Source organism: Haliaeetus albicilla, chromosome 13, assembly GCF_947461875.1.
Source record: "Haliaeetus albicilla chromosome 13, bHalAlb1.1, whole genome shotgun sequence".
Taxonomy (NCBI): Eukaryota; Metazoa; Chordata; class Aves; order Accipitriformes; family Accipitridae; genus Haliaeetus; species Haliaeetus albicilla.
The window spans coordinates 13109950-13130572 of record NC_091495.1 but is presented as its reverse complement, the minus strand read 5'-3'; the positions used below and the strand labels follow the sequence as shown (position 1 = coordinate 13130572).

Below are 20623 nucleotides of genomic sequence, written 5' to 3'. Positions count from 1 at the left end.
GTTCTGGATGCATCAGGCACTTCCCTCTCAAACATTAACTTGATTTAATGATGTTCCTTCAGGATTCAAAACAAGTTGGTTGTAGATGCTGGTGAAAGTTTGAAAAAGCCAGGACGTTTCAGTGTGTCAAATCTACTTATAGGAAGAAATGTTAGAAATGGCCTAAAGAAAGCAAAATTCTGCACTAAGCAGCATCTGATATGAAAGACATCAGGTGAAAGAGAGACATCCACAGCTGGAATACCCATTTATTTTCCTTATCCTCCTCATTACTATTAAATAATTCAAGGTAAAAATTTAGAAATGCTGTGCAACAAAGAGAAAAAAGGCAATTACCTATAACATTACTGTAGTGTGAGTTCTCCCTCATATGCTGAAAAAAACAAACCATTAACACTTTATAGCTTTCATCTTCTCTCCTGTCAAACAGAACTATTTTCTCTCCTTTTGCATTTATAGTTCTTTCAAAAGTTGTCCAGTGTCTTGGAGAGCAAGATTAAGCTCTGCAGGAGACAACAGATTGTAAGAATCTTGAGAATTAAAAATTTTCACAGAAATCTCACTTCAAAAATTATCCTGATTGGAATTGCATGATATTGACAGTGATTTGGAGTAAAATTTCCTGGGACTATTCTAGCAATTAAGTTCTAGTATATTCTGAGGTAGGACCATTCCCTAGATTCATTAGGCTGAAGTACAGCCTGAAATTTTTGAAGTCATTAAGGCAAGATGACACATCATGAGACAATTCATCAAGCATATACATGTGATATTGCTCTGGAATTTTTATCTTCTTTTTTCCCTCACAACCAAAAGTACATGAGCAATTTACCCTTGCCATTTGCAAATTACATTTTGTGGGAAATTTAATAGCAATAATTTAATCTAGCTTTAATCTGGTCATACACACTTTAAATAACAAGAAAAAGAATATTGCTTACTCACTTTTGCATAGTAAGAAATAACATCTCACACTGAGTTAGTTTATGTTTCCCCAAACCAGGACAGGAAACAAAGTACTACCATATTAATATACTCACAAAAACCATTTTCTTTCTTCCATAAATATTGCTTTGAAGTATGTTGTGGTGAGGAGATGACTAACCCCATATGAATGGGCCACTCCTCATATAGCTGTGGTCGTTAGCTCAGATTTATTACAGCATTAGCACTAGTGTTGTGAACCTGAAAAAACCTTCCAGTCCATCTTAGCCTGGAGATGATGATTTTTGTAGGAGTTTGCTATTTACATATGTGTCACCTAAAGTCTGCCTTTTTGCTGGCTTTGACACCAGAGTTTTATGTTTCAGTAGAAGCAATTCTTAAAAAATCTGCAGGCCTTGGATGTCCTTATCCAAAGAGGAGGCAACTTTTAAGAGCTACAGTTCAAGGATTGGAGCTTGCCATGTTGCGAAGTCTGTCAGCACTGACCGCATCTCTCCAGCATGCCCCGTCTGTACTGAATATCAGTGATGTAACTCTGTACAGTTCAGACGCTCCAGCTCATCAGTGGGTCTGAAAATGCCATCGTGACCTGGTGCAGTCCCATGCTTACTGATGAGAGATACCGATGCTCTTCACCAAAAACTGCATCCCTTAGGACTCAACTGTCTGAAGGATTGTTTATGTGGCCTAAAAGCCTAAAACAATGTTGCCTATCCGTCTTTTTTATCACAATGACTTTGGGGTTTTGGTAGGTGTTTTTTGGTTGTTGTTGTTTTTGGAGGGTTTGGTTTCGTTTCGTTTTTACTGTTTTTTTTTTTTTACCCATTCTTTACTCTTAACAAGAAGAACTGAGGTATTTTCACATTTAGAGATAACCATACCAAATCCTACCCTAACAGCCAAACCCTCCTTCTAACCTTCAGAGAAACTCTATCCAGATTTTCTGCTGGCCCTACCTCTTTGCTGAAACTTGGTGTAGCTGAGAAACACATCCATGACACTTCTGGTGGTTCATTCTAATGGAGAAAGCATCCAAGCAAAATAACATTCTGAAATCCCAAACAGTTGCTTAACAATTATAGCAATAACACACCAGCGCCCCAAATATCATGACTAGCTTCAAACAAGAAGTAATAAAGCATAGCAGAGAGGGGTGAGGGAATACATCTGCAAAGACTGTCCCTACTTACTAAAAAGAAATAAAAATTAAAAAAAATAATATAAATCCAGGTCTTTAAATTAGGAATTACTAGCTTGAGTAGTGCTGCTGGTGGCTAAGATAGATGTGAATAAAAAGCAATGCAAACCTATCAGCCATATGGAAAGCATGCCAACCGCAACCTCAGCGGCTAACGAGAAGTCTGTGGTATCCAAGAGATTTTTGTCATCTTGCCAGGGTTAGTGACAAAGAGCAGGTATCCAAGAGACCACTTCTGCAAAGCAAGGTTTCTTTTTCCTTTCCTAGCATGTCCCCAGATTGAAACATCACACTTGCAATAACCATGAATACCGAAAAAGTTGCTTTGAGTTTGAAGTCTCATAGGCCTTTGTACTCAGCCCCTGAATGATATCCTCAGCAAACCAAGCCAGCGCTTGGCACGTGGCTGGCTCTCAGTTTCAGGCCACCAGCTTCCAGCAAAACCTATGTCAACATGCCCCTGCCCCCCATCCCCTAAATGGGGTACTAGGAGTACACATGCTTCTCTTACAGTTAGGTACGTGTTTGGCAAGTACACACACAGCAGGGCCACATCCATTTGCTCTAACAAATGATGAGATGCATTATGAGGGGAAAATCATGCCTCAGGAACATCATCAAACACGATGCTGCAACACATCTGTATCTTGTTCAGGTATTTTGATGCTAACAGTCTAATTTTCACCAGTTCCTGGCTATCCTTGTTCACGAGAGCCTCTGAACACTTCTACCCTGCTGCGGGTCACCAAAGCACATTAATCCTCTGTGAGGCTGTGAAGGAGCAACACTGACCCATGTGTCATGATACCAGCCACCAAGATTTTCTTATAGTTCAGAGGGATGTTCACGTTACTAGGGCAGATTTCTGTTCCTTTCAGCAAGAGCGCTGTAAATAAAACTACCTAATTATGTTTTCAAATTTACTTAATGTTATCCTCATTCCTGGTTTAATGTCTAATGAGAAAGAAGCTATTCACAGACGAAGCTGAGACAGCTACTCCACGCTCCCGGGATCTGCGTCTACCTTAATCAGAGACAACAGCTGAAGTGCTGCAGACTGCATGATGCTTGTGTTGCACAAGATCAATGAAGATGAGTTTTCGGTCTCTGGTCTGTTTTGATTAATGAACTCGGAGGCTGAAAATTTATGTATGTGGGCATGCGTGTCCTCAAGTCTGACCTTTTAACTCCTACTTTTGTTCTTTTTCCATGATCCCTCTCACTATCTGGTCTAATCATAGTGTTCACAGGGGGATTTATGATTTAGTTTAGCATTCAAACATATGCCTTTTCCCCAGTGAACTTCATACTTTGGATGAGTCAAGCCCTGTAGTTCCAGGAAGTTCCTACTTAACAAGGACAATTTAGTGTGAACAGGCACCAAAAGCTTGGGATCTTTCAGTGCAACTGAGAACACTAATGAAAAGCTCCCAAAATGATAGGTTTTGCTCAGTTGCTCAAAATCCAGATAGGCAAGCATCCATCAGTATTATGGTATGTTAAAAGTGGAAAATGCAAAGCATTTTCAGAACTGTTCATCCCTACTCCACCTGCACAGCAAGGGGACTGCTGACACAGTGCCCAGATATGAAAAGAGCAAATGGAAGTCCTCGGGTTTCTGCTATTGCTTAGGAAAAATAAACAATGCGCAACACAACCTGACAGCTTCACTGAACAAAATATACGAGAACTGTTATTTTGAGGCATATGTCTCCACAGGGAACAAACTAAAAATTGAAATAGCTTTCTTTCCCCCAAGTATTAAAAATGGAAAATATATGTCCTTCCACAGACCCAGACAGTGGTTTTAAACTTGGTTTTATGTAACATCAGCCTCTCTGAAAGATTTGTCTGTAGACATATTCCCTATTAATTAGCAGTTTAGTGGCCATCTGTGAAAAGGGATAAGCAAATATGCTTTGATTCATTTAAAATGAAGCTGAGGAGTTAATTGCTTTTACTTCCAGTAGTAACACTCATACTTCTCTCTATATATACACAAACACTCAGTAAATAAAGTGAGGCAAAACCATGCAGGTCAGTTCACTGACAGATGTGAAGACAGTTTGCTTTACAAAACTATAATTTACCATATGTTCAGGAAAAATAGCTACATGGTAATATGAATTGTGTATCTTATCAGATGCATCAAGCCTCCACAGAACAGAAATCCTTAAGAGCAGCCACTGGATACTTCATGTCTATTTTAAAATAATTTGTTCTTCCCAAACAGACGTGCATTATTTGAGGTCAAGAATGAACAGTGCTTTTTACCTACCCACATCCCCCTTCGGTGGAGCCGACCAATAGACCATACATCCCTAGGGCTACACGATGAGTATGCTGCAGTCCCTCATAAATCTCATTAGGGGTTCCACCTACTCTTGTCAAAATAACCAACAGTAAAAACACTTTCTCCCTGAAAACTGCAGCCACAATGAAATCAGTAGGACAGCATGTGCAGCCATTGCATTTGAAAGCACAAGAATGCCTCCCTGCAGAAGAGGGCCCCAAAGCAGAGACCAGAGCCACTGAGACCAAGCCATGCCTTCTTATACTTTGCCCCAAGTGTAAAACCAACCAATCCAGCCAGCCCCACAGGCTCAATACCCACACGCAGCTTATTCACTTCCATCAGCCCTTCCCAGTGTCTACACACTGCTAACATGATATACCCACCCTTCCCTCTACAAGCTCACACACCTTAAACTTCTTACTAGGCCAACATTTGCACTCAAGTCAGCCAAAATTCCCACCGGTCCAGGTAGCTTCACTAACATATCTCTAAATTTTTAATTAAAAGTTACCTGGATTTATTATTTACCATAATGAAAGACTGAATAAAAAAGAAAATGGAAGTGGTCTTACCTACTTTTTTAAACAGCTATCTGACATTATAACAAAGTACTATTACTAGTGGTCAATGGATTTACAAAACGTTAGTGTAACACATGTCTTTCTGTCACAGGATCGGCTTTACAGAGGGAGTAAGCAGTGAGAAGAAGGGGATGTATCAGTGGCTGAGCAGCAGAGAAAACCAAATTTTGTCTTATGGAAGATGGAACATAATACAGAGTATTAATTCCATCTCTATGCATAAGCATACTACACATATGGAAGGACACTAGTTAAAAACTGCTTATGCTTTCAAATACCTGTAATATTCCAAGCCCTTCTGACACAAATGTCCTGTTTGGATGTCACCATAGTCTTGCGCTGACAGTACCACAAGCCTTTCAGTCAGTTTGCCAGTGCAGAAGACAGCAATACGTGCCTTAAAATCACTCGTTTACACAGTAACTCCTCTCCTGAAACAGAGAGGCTCAACACTCCAAGATCAAAGAAAAAAGTGTTGCTGGTATTCACAACTTTCCTCCCCCAAAACTATTCCAGATACTCGGCCAGTAAATCAAGTAAACAAAACCAAAACTAAAACCTAAGTTTGCTAGAAATAAGAACCAGAAAGCCTTGCAGAACTGCGCCACCTGGCAATGCTCCTCAGGGTAGCACACACCATGTCCAGCCTTCCCCAGAGATACAAGAACTTTGCACAATCAAATCCATTCTGTTAAAAATAAGTCTAGAATATCAAACATGGAGGAAAAAAAAATATGCTGTCTTTTTCTTCTTTTAAACATCATAATACATGTGCCTTCTCTCTGTGTATATATACACATATGCTATGTACATATGTATGTATGCATGTATATATAAAAATTATTTATTCTTACGTTCACTGAGTAGGATGAGTTCGCACTTCTAAAAGTAAATTCTTCCTTTCCCTCCACTTGATGCCAACATCTGCGCTCCAGGGAAGCAGTTCTTGAGTGCCCCTACCAAACCATGGTGGCGTAGCTCATGGAGCAAACTGAAGTCAAGACCACTGACACCAAAAATCAGAGGAAGAGTGCAAAGGCAGTGCTGTAACTCTAAACTGGATGCAGGAACAAGCAAGCACCACACTGTTGTAGTTTCTCGGTCAGCCACCAGTGGGAGGCAAGGGCTTAACGTGCACCGAAGTGGTACCTGCACCCTAACTTTCTGTAGGGTAGCTACACATACAGCCCATGCAAGGAAGGTGGGGGCAGCAGACATTTTCAGACATGTTGACCACCATCTCCATTTCAAGAAAATTCAGTTTCTTTCACAAATACAGAGAAGATCAAAATTTCAAAGGTGATCTTGCTAGTAAAACTGACTGTAAGCTTAGCTGGCCACAGTGTTGCTTTACAAGCCACTAGTTCTTTGACACAGCGCTTACTGCTATTCAAAAAGAGCAGAGGATAAAACACACAAGGAGAAGGAAACATTCTAATTTTCTTTCTGCTCATCTAAATCTGTCCCCATCAGGCTAATGGAAGTTTTACTATTTATTCACAGGAGGTTAATTCGCCCAAGGGGAAAAAGAATTACCCTCCTATTAAAAATTTCCAGCCTATTTAAAGTAAAATTTTGCTGGAATCACTTTGAAATATTAATGCTGGCTGTTATACATTTGTCCCCAAATACTCCTTTTTTTTTGATGACACTATAGTGGCAGTTTTGGCATCTCAAAACCAATCTTGTTAACATACTGTCTTACTCAACTAAACAAAAACGGTAACATCCTCAAACAAAAAGTGACAGCGTTGTTCCTATTTCGTACAGAAAGGTTGTAAAATTACTTTACTTGTTTCACTAGACTATTTAAATATACAGGTATGTATTTTTGCCCAGACTATACTTAGCCACTTTAAAAACAAGATAAATTCACACAGTTTTTAGAGACTTATCCTCTAGCAGAGAAGAATTTAGTGGAGAGATACATTTGAGGTTGGACTCAGCAAATCCCACTGATCTTCAGTTGGAGTTTTAGACAGTCAAACAATTAACTCTCTCTGCACCCTTCATGGAAAGAAAATGGCATTCCCTGTGCTACTAAAATACAGCAGTAGCTTTTGAGAATGCATCAGTAGATAGGTGCTGAAATAAATGCAGTGTTAATAGCAAAGTATAAACGAGAAATCATACACTTTTTCCTTTTATTAGTGGAAAGTAACACATTAGCAGAATTGATTTGAAATCATTTATTTCTGATGCTTTGGACATCCACAGCCCCTACCCATCCCATGTGCAAATCTATGTGATCTGACATCTGCAAAATGAGGACCATAACAGGAACATGTAACCACCAACTGTGTTGTAAGTGAGGAGCTCAGCTCCTAACAAACATGTTACTTGGTCAGGGACAAATATTAATTTTTCTGAGTGACATTCCTTTAGCCAGGAAACTTCTTTTCTCTCCCCTACATCTATCCCTGATATATTTGCTACGTACCTTTCAGGTTCCCAACAGATCAGATGAAATTCTTATTAAATAGCCCTAGTTCAAGCTCAGATCAATGTTTGAGAGCTTAATTCTACAGGCAAAATAGTGTTATTTTAACATAAAATTTTATAGTGGAAGAATGTCTACCAACAATTAAGCTCTAAATAGCTGCAAACAAAACAAACCAATTTTGTTCCTCCCATCCTAAGAAATGACCACAGCTCAAAACTTCAGTGTATTAAAAGCAATCAAGACCCTACAAAATCCAGAGGGGTAAACTCAAAGATTGGATTACTTAGTTGCCATTCATGCAAACACATATTGTGAATAGTTCTAACGGTTTCCAAGCAGTTGTTCACAGGATAAAGGTGCTCAGATACACAGACAATTATAGGGTTAGAAATGTAAGGTTCCGTAAAACCAAATCCAAACAAAAGCATTTCCCTGAAATGTGATTGCATTCATGAGATTTAAAATTGCCAGAATGCTATTTTTACAACTTGCTGAAATTAAAGTTCATTTTAGAATTCAGAGCAGATATCTATCAGCATTTATCTTGCACAAATTCAGTTTCTTTCCACCACATTTTCATATGAATAGTTTGGAGCAGGTACAACTCCAAAATATTTCCATGTACATTCTTGATTTTATGAAGGTTATGTTCATTCAGTATTCATAGTACTAAATAACAATACTGAATAATACTAGCTATTCTTGTCTAGCTAGTATCATAAGCATAACTCAATGAACAATAAGCCAAAGGTCAGGATATTTTCCTTTAAACAGGTACCTTAATCAGGAAATATGTTTGGAAGCCTGTTTTGTACTACACTGCTACATTGTCTAATGTACCTTCTCATGAGGAAACCACATAATTTTCTCCAAATTTTATATAAATTTCCCATCTGCTACACGGGTGTTTTATTAGGATGATGGGACTCTTAGTAGTGGAAAAAGCTAGAAGAACAAAATTAACAATTTTTATAGCTAAAATATCCCAATCCCTACACAATCAAGAATGCTTGCCTTTATACTTCTCACTAACCTTCAGCCTGCTTAACACTCCACAAGTAATCTCAGTACATGATTTCAGTATTGCTGCAAAATGACACATCAGAATCTAAGCTTCACATTTCTACCATAACAGGCACTGTGCTGCTAATTGAGTTTCATTATATATTTGGTTTTAATTTTCTGCTTAGCAGGGATTGACTTTTTTTTCCTCTAGATGTAATATTACCATACAGAAGCTTCTCTCTTTCTCCATACAATGATATGCTCTTCCGTGTACAAAGTAGAATTTTTTTTTTTTTCCTTATTTTGATACAAATTCCACCCTTATCTAAAAAAACATGACCTAGTTTAATGGTGGCCACTGTATGGTTCTTAACTCCAAGTAGCAACCAAGGCACTTCGAGTGCAGATCCTGCATTGAAGTGACAACATGGCCAAAAGCTGGACAGCTTGGCAATATAAATCCCTTGTGACGTGACAAGGAAATGTGAGCCAGAGGTGCCCAAGGCCAGCATCATCCCAGTTGCTTTAGGATCTGACTGTATGTTCAGTTCACAGCGGAGTGTATGGTCTCTAGAGAGCTACTGTTCTCTCTCCCTTATGAGATGCTCCTGGACCTCCTCCCACTCACCCACCCACTCGTCCAATATATACAGCTCTCAGACATACAAAAGATTTTGCTGCATACCAAATAGAGGCACAAAGGTTGTCTGCGCCCACTGTGGTGCATTAATTTTTAATATTTCAGGCTTTACACATTTTAAGGTTTACTTACAAGATAATAATTAAAGGATATTGACAGAATATTGCTTCCAAAATGACTGAATTTTTGCTAGTCACAATACTCCCATTTGTGATTTTCAAACTAACCAGTAAGAAAGTAATACCTATACTGCCACAAAAATATTTTAAGCTGCGTAATAACATTTGACACAATTCCAGATGTTCTTATGATATCAGTATTCATGACACGCAGCTACTTGGCATTGTGTGTATGAGAGACAGAATCTCTAATACTTACAGCCAATCATCATCATAGCAACAGCAAAGATCTTCTCCCCATCTGTAGTCGGAGCGATGTTCCCAAATCCAACACTGGTGAGGCTGGTCATTGTAAAATACAACGAGGAGATGTAGACCGAATCTTTGCTTGGTCCGCCTTCCCATTTTCCAAAGCCTGATGTGTTAAAGCGGTAAGGTGTTCCTATTGACATCCCCAGCTGATAGAGCCAGCTCTCAGTTCGGATCGTGTTTGTATCCTCATCGATAACTTCATAGTCTCCTATGCTGTACCAAATGCAGGCCAACCAGTGTGCTGCAAGACCAAACACACACACCAGCAGAACCAAGACTGCTGCTCCGTATTCAATGTAGTGGTCCAACTTTCGAGCTACGCGACCCAGCCGAAGTAGCCTGACCACTTTAAGTGAACTGAAGAGGCTACTGATGCCCTAGAAAGATAAAGCACAGCGACCATTAGAATTTAATATTAAAGCAACAATATTCATAACTGTGGTTTCCAAAGACACAAGGTGATCCATAACAAATAAATGGTCATCAGATAACACCTGAAAAGAGAGGTTGTGAAACATGAAAAGGTTAGTGACCCTTTTCAGGGATGGATATATGCACTCTTGTCTTCATCCACTAACATTTTGTGGGTTGCTCTCTGAACTCTCCTTTCAGATTATTTGAATAGGTCTACAAATACATTTGTAAAGGCTTCAAATGACAGGCTAGTTATTGCACATCCAGGTGTGCAAGTAGACCATCCCTGAGCATCCTGATGCTACTTTAGGCTGACTGAAAATAAACGTGGGAGTCACTGACCATTAACCTATACAAATCTAACGTTGAGAGGAACATAACCAGACACCTATTGAATTCACTGCAGCATCTGGAGTCATGAACCTCTTATGGCTATTCCTGACTTCCTTATGATCCCGGGCAACACACGTCCTCTCATGTCTCAGATGTAACATGGTTTGCAGTATTGAGCTCAGACATAGCAGGAAGATAAATGAGGAAGGCCAAAAAATACTGGAAGTACCTGGCGATTTGCAATTTTTCAGTGTAACAGCACATTTCTATGACTTTACTTTCATATAAGAATTCAAACACTGATAATCCGTCCTCTGACACTTCTCACATGGACTACACAAAGCTTAACTATTTGAAATATCTCACTGTCTAATCCCCACATCACATTCTTTTTATGACAGCTTTGTTATCCATGTAGTATTTCTGTGCTGATACTAATACAGCTCCCATAAAACAGAATTAAGCTAGCATGCAGGATTTTGTATTGTTAACTTTTCGATAGATTTGCAATTCCATGCAGAAGTTGTTAAATAAAAAAAATCCAAAGGCATTTGGGGCACAAGAAGATCTGAATAGCCTTTCATAAAAATACTTTTTCTTTTTTTTTCCTACTCCCTCTTATCAATATTGTTTCATACATAGAAGTCTGATTAAAATTTAAGCAGACTGGTTTAATGAGTATTTCTGGAAATGGATAATTGCATACTTCTGGTCACCAGCTTTTACTGGAAGTTTGTTTATTCCTGCATAAATACAACTGCTTCAGTATCTTAGGCTGGTTCAATGCACTAGAAGAGATGTTTTATTAAATAATTGCATAAAGCATATTGACTCATGTTGCCCAGGACTGCAGCAATGTATTTCGCCTTTATTTCATGAATTTGTCATGATTACATTGACTCATTTTCAGAGACAGATGTAATTTGTTACGTGGAAACACACTACCAATTTCTATGAAGTATTTGGACAAGATCTAATACAACCAGGGGGAGGGCAGTAAAAAGGAAGAACAAAAAGAAAAAAAAGCAGCCTTCCTTTAAATCAGAGATATTTGCAGGGACCTAGAAGAGACCAATTGATCTATTCTCTTCTTGATTATCTATGCCAAACTTTTCAAGTCTTCCTTCACAAAGTAAAAGTTAAGTTCCATTTCCCATTCATTCCATACCCTGCTTCATTTTGTAAACAGTGGAGCAAAGCCTTGATGCCAGTTGGGGGAATATGACACAGAAGGCATAAGGCCTTAATTTCTAGGGGAGGGAAGAAGTAGGTACTTCTGAACACTCAGTATGGAGAGGAAAAGCAAAGGGAAAAACACAAAAAAGTATAACACGATAACTGTATTTTAGAACTGGATATGCAAGTCCCTGAGTGACAAGCACATATAGTCTCTACCTTTTAAATATCCGCCTTCTGACATTACAACAGCTTTCTGGCCTTTTTTCTCAGGACCAATGCCCATTTCTCCCTTTCCTCTTTACAAACTTTAACAGCAAAACAATAATGTTTTACATTTTGAGAGGTCTCCAGTAATAGCCTGCTTTTAGCTTCAGTCTAAAAGCCAAGCTCTTTAAACACAAAGTGCTTACAAGTCTCAGGCAAGGACAAGAAATTTTTCCATCCAAACATTCTAAAAACCAGTTTTATTTTTGCTTAAAAATAGTGGTGCAAAACTTGTTCTTAAAATTAAAACTCATCACTGGGATTTAAAAAAAAAAAAAGCTGTTTGTCAGTAAGAGTCCTACCAAAGACAAAAATAATAATGATTCAGGAAGGACTTAAAAGTTAGGAATTTCGTTAATTCTTAATTGAAAAAAAAAAGTCAAGTATTAGAAATACTTAGGAAAAAAAAAAAATCACAGAAGGAGAGTTTAAGAAATTGGATATGAAAAATTGGAATACAAATTAAATATTTGAAATTAGATTTAAAACATTTACAGCAAATTACTTTGCTTTCAGAGTACTCTTATCCTAATTTCCCTTGTGAAATTCACAGAATGAAATTTTGGTTGCATTGAAAGGATGCACTTAATATTCAAATTAGTCACAATATTTCACCTGACTGCATTGCCAATAAGATTCTAAAAGTTCAGAAAAAGCTTAAAAAAAATAATTCTTTTATTTCAGTATTTATGTTATTATTATATTAATTATTATATTATTATTATATTAACAGTATTTTCTATTTGATTTCCTCAGAGGAAAAGATTTGTCTATTTTAAATGGATCAATATCAAGACAAAGGAATGGCCAGGGAAATAATTATTCATAGAACTCTCTTAAAAATTTCTAAGTGACAGAATTTCAAATGGGTATAAACAATGGAAACGTAATAGACTGTTTCATAGATGATACAGTAGAAAAAAATCATATAATTTTCCAATACTTTAAACAGTACTTTTTGTCACTAAATTTAGCAAGTAATATTTTAATACTCACAGGAATAGATCTGCTGGATTCAAAATTGACATTTTTAGATTACCACTTTCCAAAATAGAACTGTACTTTTAGATAACTGCCCATTTTAATGCTCTTATCGGCGCAGATTATTTTATGCTTTTATCATACAGATGGCTCCACGATGTCACGCAAAAGAGCCTGAACTCAATTTACTCCTCTTGATGCATGTCCCACTCTCTTAGCTCTGCTACTCCTATAACCTTTGAGAGTCAGATTAAGAGATGCTCAGAACTCCTTCTGCCCAAAGAAACAGATGAACCTCAGTTCATAAACAGCTAGAAATTGCACTACAGGTCCCAAGCAGGCACCCCCAGATGCTCTGCTCTGAAGTATCACCATAAGGAACGTCTGTGTGGCAGTCAGGGTAAGGACAAGACTAAGTAAAATCCCACAAAGTTCTACCTACACCTGATTTACTCAGACACAGGTCCAACTATTAGTACTCTGTCCAACAGAAGCCTTCCCCTCGGGGTATACAGAAGCTAAGAAATCTGTTATATGGCCAGGGTAGACAAATAGTACATTTTTACTGTATTTTGTTACAGAGAGAACTTGGGTGCAGCACTTACTTAAATACACGGCACTTTGTCAAGTACAGCAGAAAATGCTGAATTTCACACAAACTTATATTTCAAATTATTTGAAGTAACTGAATGACACTAAAAGATTCTACTGCTGATACCTGCATACAGTTGTTGACAAATATTTAATAGGTTGGCAGGTTTACTTTCATTGCCAGTGATGGCTGCTGCATAAAAATGGAAGAATCTGTAGCGAGTCCCCTCCAAACCAAAGGGCAAGCTCAAAGCACCGAGAGCCAGAAGAGATAACTCTGTATTCACTGATTGAGCAAATCTGAATGCCACATGCCCTTAAAATAATAAATACAACCACTCCCCCTTCCTCTCCTCCTATGCAGTCTCTGCAGTGTGAAACTGCACCTCAAACACAACAGAAAAACAGACTAGACTCAGTCCTAGAGGAAAGCAGGACCCACATTTTACATTCAAAGAGAACACTTTGTAAGTTTGTTCATGAAATACTGCCAAAAGTAAATTCCCATGTATAATTTGTCATTAATTAGACCTACTCACTAGATACTGTGCACATTTACACAGATTTTCTTCTGTATCTCCTTGTTTTCTGCAAGGTATGATCTACCGTCAGTGCACCCCTTGTCTCACACTGGTATCCCAGCCATGTAAGCAGTCTTCTTCCCAAACTTAAGATCCAGGATATCCATGTTTTGGCTCTAGCTTTGCATCAGACAATGTAAGATTTGTGCCATTACTTCCATATCCATAAAAAGAGATACAGAAGAGACACTGTGATGAAGTACTTTGTGAAGTGTTTTGAAAACATAAGGGCTGTAAGCAGAGTAATTATTAGCTACTTGTGTCACGATGGTCCTCAAGAACAGTAACAGTGGACACAACAGTGCTAGATGCTGTACAAATAAAAAACAGTTGCTGCTGTTCATTTCCCATGCAAAATTAAATTCAACTCAATTCATCGAATAATAAAATTCTAACTAGAAAAAACAAAATACAATTTTTTTGAAGAACAGCAATAAAATTTAACTACTAAAAAAAGTGAGAAATAATCCATTTCCCCTTCCAAACAAGATGTAGGATGAACAACTTTAGAAAAGAACTAAAATGCAACTTTCATCCCACCTCCTACAGCTGTAGTAGTACTACACTTTAGTAATAGATTCAATCTGCATGACAGTATTCACTTTTTAGGCCATTATTTACTTTCCACGTGTATAGAAAGAAAATGCACTTAACCCAAGCATTAAGATATTTTCTAGGCTCAAAGGAAGTATAATTTACTTCCTACTTACTATCTATTTTAAAAAAGATAAATATTCAGTATTGGCACAAATCTGTTCTAAGTTTTCCACCACTTTCCTCTCATATGGAACTGCTGAAGTTCAGGCTTCATCTCAATTAAAGGGAGATGCAGGAGACTAAAAGCTAACCATTAAAAGAATGAGAATGAAACAGAACAAAAAAATAAATTATTTATCCAAAAAAAGGAGGCAATGAACCAAATTTACCACTACCATAAGTGAGGCAACAACCATGGAAAGCGGTGCCTTCTTTCTTGACATTTGATTCTGAACTCAGCTGTGCTGCTCTGCCTATCTGCAGTAACATGGCCGCCCTGTCAGGTCATTATTAGGACTTCTCATTTCTGTTATTTGCTTCTTCTGATTTTCTTAATTAGGTCTGAGAACATGACCTTTCCTACAGATTGCCATATTTAGCAATCAAGAGATGAGATAACGTTATGCGCACAGGTCAAAATCAATATTTAAACCCTCTGGTTACTGTTGTGGTTTTCAGCACTGAAGAAAGCAGATCTCTAGACTCAAAAAGCTTATTTTAGTCAGACATCTGTGAGCTTTGTTAGAATCGAGGGAGAAACAGCAATAATTCATCTATAAGAGCACAGGGTGCGAGAAGAGATAGAAAGGCTGATTTTTTCATTTATAAAACTATATCCATGCTTGCTTTACACACATGCATGCACACTCAGAAAACCAACAAATCCAGGAAACAAACTCTTTTTTTCATTTTGAGAGGAAGAACAAGGATAAAGATAAGTAATCTAAAAAAAATCCCACTTTCCACAGTATCAAATAAAAAAATTACCCCTAACAGACAGCAATCTGCTTCCCAATGCTTGTGATTCAAAGTGATCAGTTCCAGAAGCTTTTTACTTATCTTGAAGAGGCAAAACACCCAAATAAGATTTAGCATTAGTGGCATCTAATACCACTCCATCTTTCCAATTCTAATCCAATCCCTAATATGAAATAGACTATAAAGGAACCATTTAGTTACTCAAATAAATACCCTTTGCTGTCTCATCTGACTTTCTGCCTCAGATCAATACAAGTATGCTGAATGGGGGAAAAAGAACAGAGTACTGATCCCCATCTCTGAAACATGCTTCCCTTTATATGCAGTGTAAGTATCACTAACAGCAGCTTTTTGAAATAATTCAGAATCTAATGTATTCAATTTGGTCTTCTTCTTGGACAAAGGCTATCACCATATATTATCAGTGAAAATGTAATTCAGTGTTTTAATTCTTATAGCCTCATACAGATTGAATAGCTTATGTAGACTACTATTCTCTCTTTAACAGTATGATAAATTATGTCAGGCTTTTCAAAGCTATGAAGTAGCAGCCCTGAAACCCAGTAACATCCCTGCTTATCTGTGACTTAGCAAAAAGACTAATCTGAACATTAGTAGTGCAGAAGAGGAGTTAACTGGCATCTTAAAAGTCACAACAGAACACAGGGACACAGGAATGCATCCTGCTCTGGTATTCCCTTTTGGGAGGGGCTATCCATCAGCAGACAGCATAGATGTCTCCGAGCCACCAAGGTGTACGAACCTGGGGAAGACCAGGGAAGCGAGCAGAATTTAAATGAACTAAACACCTTAAGCAGGCTTACAGCAGAGGAGAGAATTTAACCCTCAATGGGTTAAAGGCATAAGAACTCTGCAGTGCCTATATACACCACCAACACAATTTGGAAAACAGAGGATTTAGGGGGAAAAGGCAGCCTGCCCCTTCAGAGGGTAGCATAAGAGAGGCACTTCTTAGTACCATGGAGGCTGGGTTTTTAAGGAGGGAAGTTAGAGAAACTCGTATTTGATTGAAAACAAAATAGGAGGGGAAAAAAAAGGTAGGCAAAGAAGAGAGACACCCTGAATCAAATCCTCAAGAGCCTGTGAACAGCAAGTGCTTCTTTGCCTACCTGGTTTATACCCTGGCAGTCCACTTTACCCCAGAATCTGCTTTACCCAAACACTCCTTCCACCTACCTGCCTGTTAAGGAGTAAGTCCTGCCTGGCACAGCCCCTTGGGGCCGTGCTGCAGTACAGAGGCACCTACAAAAGTCAGTCAAGCAGCCCTTCTCCTCCATGACCACCTTTCCTTTCTTCTGCACTCCCCTTCTTCCACAGGTCAAGGCCCCCAAGCTCCTTCTGAAGGTCCCAACACCACCGAGGAGCCCCAACAACAAACCCCTGGCCTTGCTCCAAGGGCCTCTGGCAGGTTACAGCCCAGAGCACACCTCCCTTGGGCTTTGCCCTATTTCCCAGGGGTCTCTCACAAGGGGACACCCAACCAAGCAAACCTCCACCACCACCAGCACACCCCCCAACCCAAGGCCCATGCTCTAGCACTCCCACTGCCCCACCTGGCTACAGTAACCCAATTGCTTGTTTTTTCCCCAGGAGCACCAGTAAGGAGTCACCCAGTCCAGGGGTCTCACTAATCCCTTCTCATCTACTTTAATTATGTCCAATTTGTTGACATTTCCTCTATGCCTGGATCATAATCTGTGGTACTTAGCTGCTTTGAAAAGAAAGTAGGTTATGACTATTTTAATTAGTCACAGAAAAATATTCATTCATTACCAGATTTATCAATAGACTCACATGCAAAACACAGTATTGCCTAATCGGACAGATCCAAATAAGAGCGGTGAACGACGCATTGTTTCAAACAGATTTCATATTATACAGCTGTTTACAGTTTAAAAGACTTTTTGCAAAATTCATCTAACCCAAAATCTTTCTTTATAGGCCCCTGTTTCTTCCATAAAACTATAAATATGATAATTTATTCCCTTGCCCCTTATTGCAAGCAAATGGTAAAACAAGTCTAGGGAAGTTGCGTGCTTTCCAGTTTAGCTACTTCAGTAATTCCTAGATAGCTAATTTGTATTAGCATGAGAGATTATTCCACTAATAAGGTTTAAATTAATCTATTGCAAAAGTACTGCCTCAGAGGGTTGCCAACAATCTGACCAGCAACACATTCATTTTTTCCTCTCTTAACTCCCTGTTTACTTTCCAGCTACACCATGCTCACTTAGTACTAAATAGCTTAATTTACTTCTACTACTTCTGTATTATGTTTTTTCTGGGACTTTTATCATCATAAATTTTGTCCTTCCAAAGCTGTATATCTTCTTTGCCTACATGCTAGCTTCTCTCTCACTTATCCACTTAAGCGAACACTAGATCATTTATATTGAATATGTCTTTCCTGATGATCTTTTACTATGCATTTATTTCTCTTCTACCTCAGCTAATAAGAGTGATATATGGTTCTCAATTTGGCATCAGCCAACAATTGATCACAGTGTTCCATTCAAATACAGATTGCAATTACTACTACAAACTCCCTATTTTGGAGATTTCTATGGTGGTGACATGACTAGATTCCACTCCTACCATGAGATTTCACAACAACAATGTCGCATGTAATAAGTCAAATTTTTTCCAATATAAATTATATCTTATGGTATTATGGCTGAAAACCACAGTATAAAATTGCTCAAGCTGACACTGCAAAAATATGCTTCAACTTGCCTTTGGAATTCAAAGTCTTATATTGCATTGTCCTTGGCAAAAATCGTGGAATTTTCTTTAAGCCTGTTTTTTATTAAAACTACTGATTGATGTCTGAACACAAAAAAGATAACATTATTCCCCAAAGTAGGTGGTATTTCCTTAAGTGAGGAATAATACTAATTACTGTAAAGGATTACTGACAACTGTTATTGTGATCATTCAAATTCAAAAGAGATTAATACCACATGTTTTAAGGGCTGTGTAAATTTTAGACCAATATTTTCTTTTGTGACTCAAACTATACTACAGCATGATATATTGTCTTAACAGTAGGAAGTTTAAGCCTAGCATTAAGTTGATTCATCAATCAGTGGAATATTTTCTTTTCTTGAAGTTCTATGGCAGGTTAAGAAAGTAATTTGTATCTAACTGTATAATTAGCTTCCCATATAGAAAAGCCAGGAGAAACATTTATAACTTTTCTTTCATTTGGGTAACAATGGAAATTTCTCTACAGCTATTCATTCCTTCATTTGTTGAATTCTGTTCATGTCTGAATGTGAGATACTGTACTGTCTCTTTGAGCACAGCACTTGAGATCAGAAGCTTCATACATTCTCATATTTAATTCTATGGACTTGAACAAAGACATTAATGTTTTTTCCTTCCTCTTCCATCTGTAGAATGTGGCTATTCATACTTAAGTGCCTCTTGTATTAATTGTAGTTATTAATAGTTGTATTGATTAATAGTTAATGAATTCAAGTTATTTTTCTGGACAAAAATATTCTCAACTGTGCAGAGAGGAAACTGGAATTTCAATTATATTTTAAAATGTGAATTGAAAATACACCAATGTTCCAAACTGCAACAAACCCAAAGAATGTTGAAATTGCCTGAAAAACACAAAAGTCACACTCAATTTTGTTTCAAGAAAATGTTTTCCATTATACCTTATAATGGAATAATGAAGTAAATTGCAAAACAAAAAGTTACTTCAAAATAGGAAAAAATCCAGTATCAGAATTTTTTCAAATTAGTATCTGCTTGTGAGAAATAATGATCAACTCTAGTTTCATATATTATGATTAATCATATATTGGTGGATCACTTTAAAGATGACAAAACCAGCTTCACTATTAATCTATCCAGAGCTAAGTGATGGGACAGTCTCAAAATTACCCAGAGCCAAAAGAGCCTCAATACACAGCTTTTTACTTCTTCAGCTCCAGGTCCTGTGTCCCTTGCAAATCAATTCATCTCCATCACAGTAATTATGGTATTCTTAAAAACAAGCTGACTTATCAAGTTAGTTCCTCCATGACATCCTCAGTGTCTTCAGTGAAGTTTCTTTTAACAGAGAATGACAGCAGGCAGAAAAAAAACAGTGAGCTTCCACCTGTCCCAGTCCCCCTTCACTACAGGGACTGCAACAAAGCCAGGGTCCTATTTCCTCCTGTTTAAAATCATATATGGAAAACATAAAAACAGGAAAATAGCAATTCATATTCTCCATCTCATTTTATCACCACTTTTGACAATAGGTATCATTTACTCTCTGGCGATTCTTTTAAGAGTATTCACATAGGACTAAAAAAAAAATCTCTGCAGCAGCCATGGCTGCCTACTAACTCCAGTCTCATGGCTCCAAGGGAATTCCCTTTAGCAAAATCAAAGTGACACACAGATAGCAATCCAGTTTGGCTACTTGTAAGGGGAACAGCGCAGCCTCGCAGCTGACAATCAACTGTGAAGTAGTATGGTGTGTAATCCAGGGTGAGCGACAGGTAAAATTTAAACCAGCAAGTTCAAAAGAAAGGGAGTTGACCCACAAGGGAATGCTCTACGCAACAGAGAAGATATAACACAAAGCCTTTCTACTTTCAAGACTCCTTCAATGTGCCCCCCCCCCCCCCCCTTCTTTAATAAAGGTTATCTTTCTCTCTACAGGCAGTTCATGAAACAGCGATCAGCATATACTGTCATAAATCCCCACCTGATGTGCACTACGTTATTCTGCTGACATTGCTGGCAAAGCCCCTCAGGTCCTGTAAACCAGTCTATGAGCCCTTAATAGAAGTACAGCAATTTACACCAGTGGAAACTCTGCTCTAATGACTCGACAATGATTTATACTAGCTAAATGTCAGAACCCACTAGGGAAAACAGGGACAAACAGTCTTAAAGAATAGCATCAAGAAAAATGGTTTTTTCCTCGGGCACGATAGCTAGAATAACTAAAACAAACACTATTACACTGATTAAAGAGACTGTTGAAGAGCCATAGGAAAACTGAAGTACCAATCAGCTTCTCATTGTTACAAGGCAACACTGAGACAGAGAACTTGGAGAAATTCAAACTCACACAACAAGAACCTCCCTGCAGAATTGCTACCATGAGTCTGAGAGCGCCTGTGCTCAGCTCAAGGGCTGTCACAGCCAGTGGCATAGACATTTTCCTCAGGGATGTTCTGTAGGTCACATCACCAG

General features: G+C 38.1%; 1 protein-coding gene across 2 annotated transcripts in view; it reads right to left on the bottom strand.

The window, feature by feature from the left end:
* KCNH1 (potassium voltage-gated channel subfamily H member 1) overlaps nucleotides 1-20623 on the bottom strand; it is a 186383-nt gene that overhangs the window by 123178 nt on the left and 42582 nt on the right. For both annotated transcript variants that reach the window (XR_011327451.1, XM_069800197.1), the window contains exon 7: nucleotides 9487-9916. Coding sequence is in view for 1 of the 2 variants with exons in the window: in XM_069800197.1 (XP_069656298.1) it covers nucleotides 9487-9916 (430 nt within the window). In the remaining variant the exon portion in view is untranslated. The remainder of the gene's footprint in view (nucleotides 1-9486; nucleotides 9917-20623) is intronic.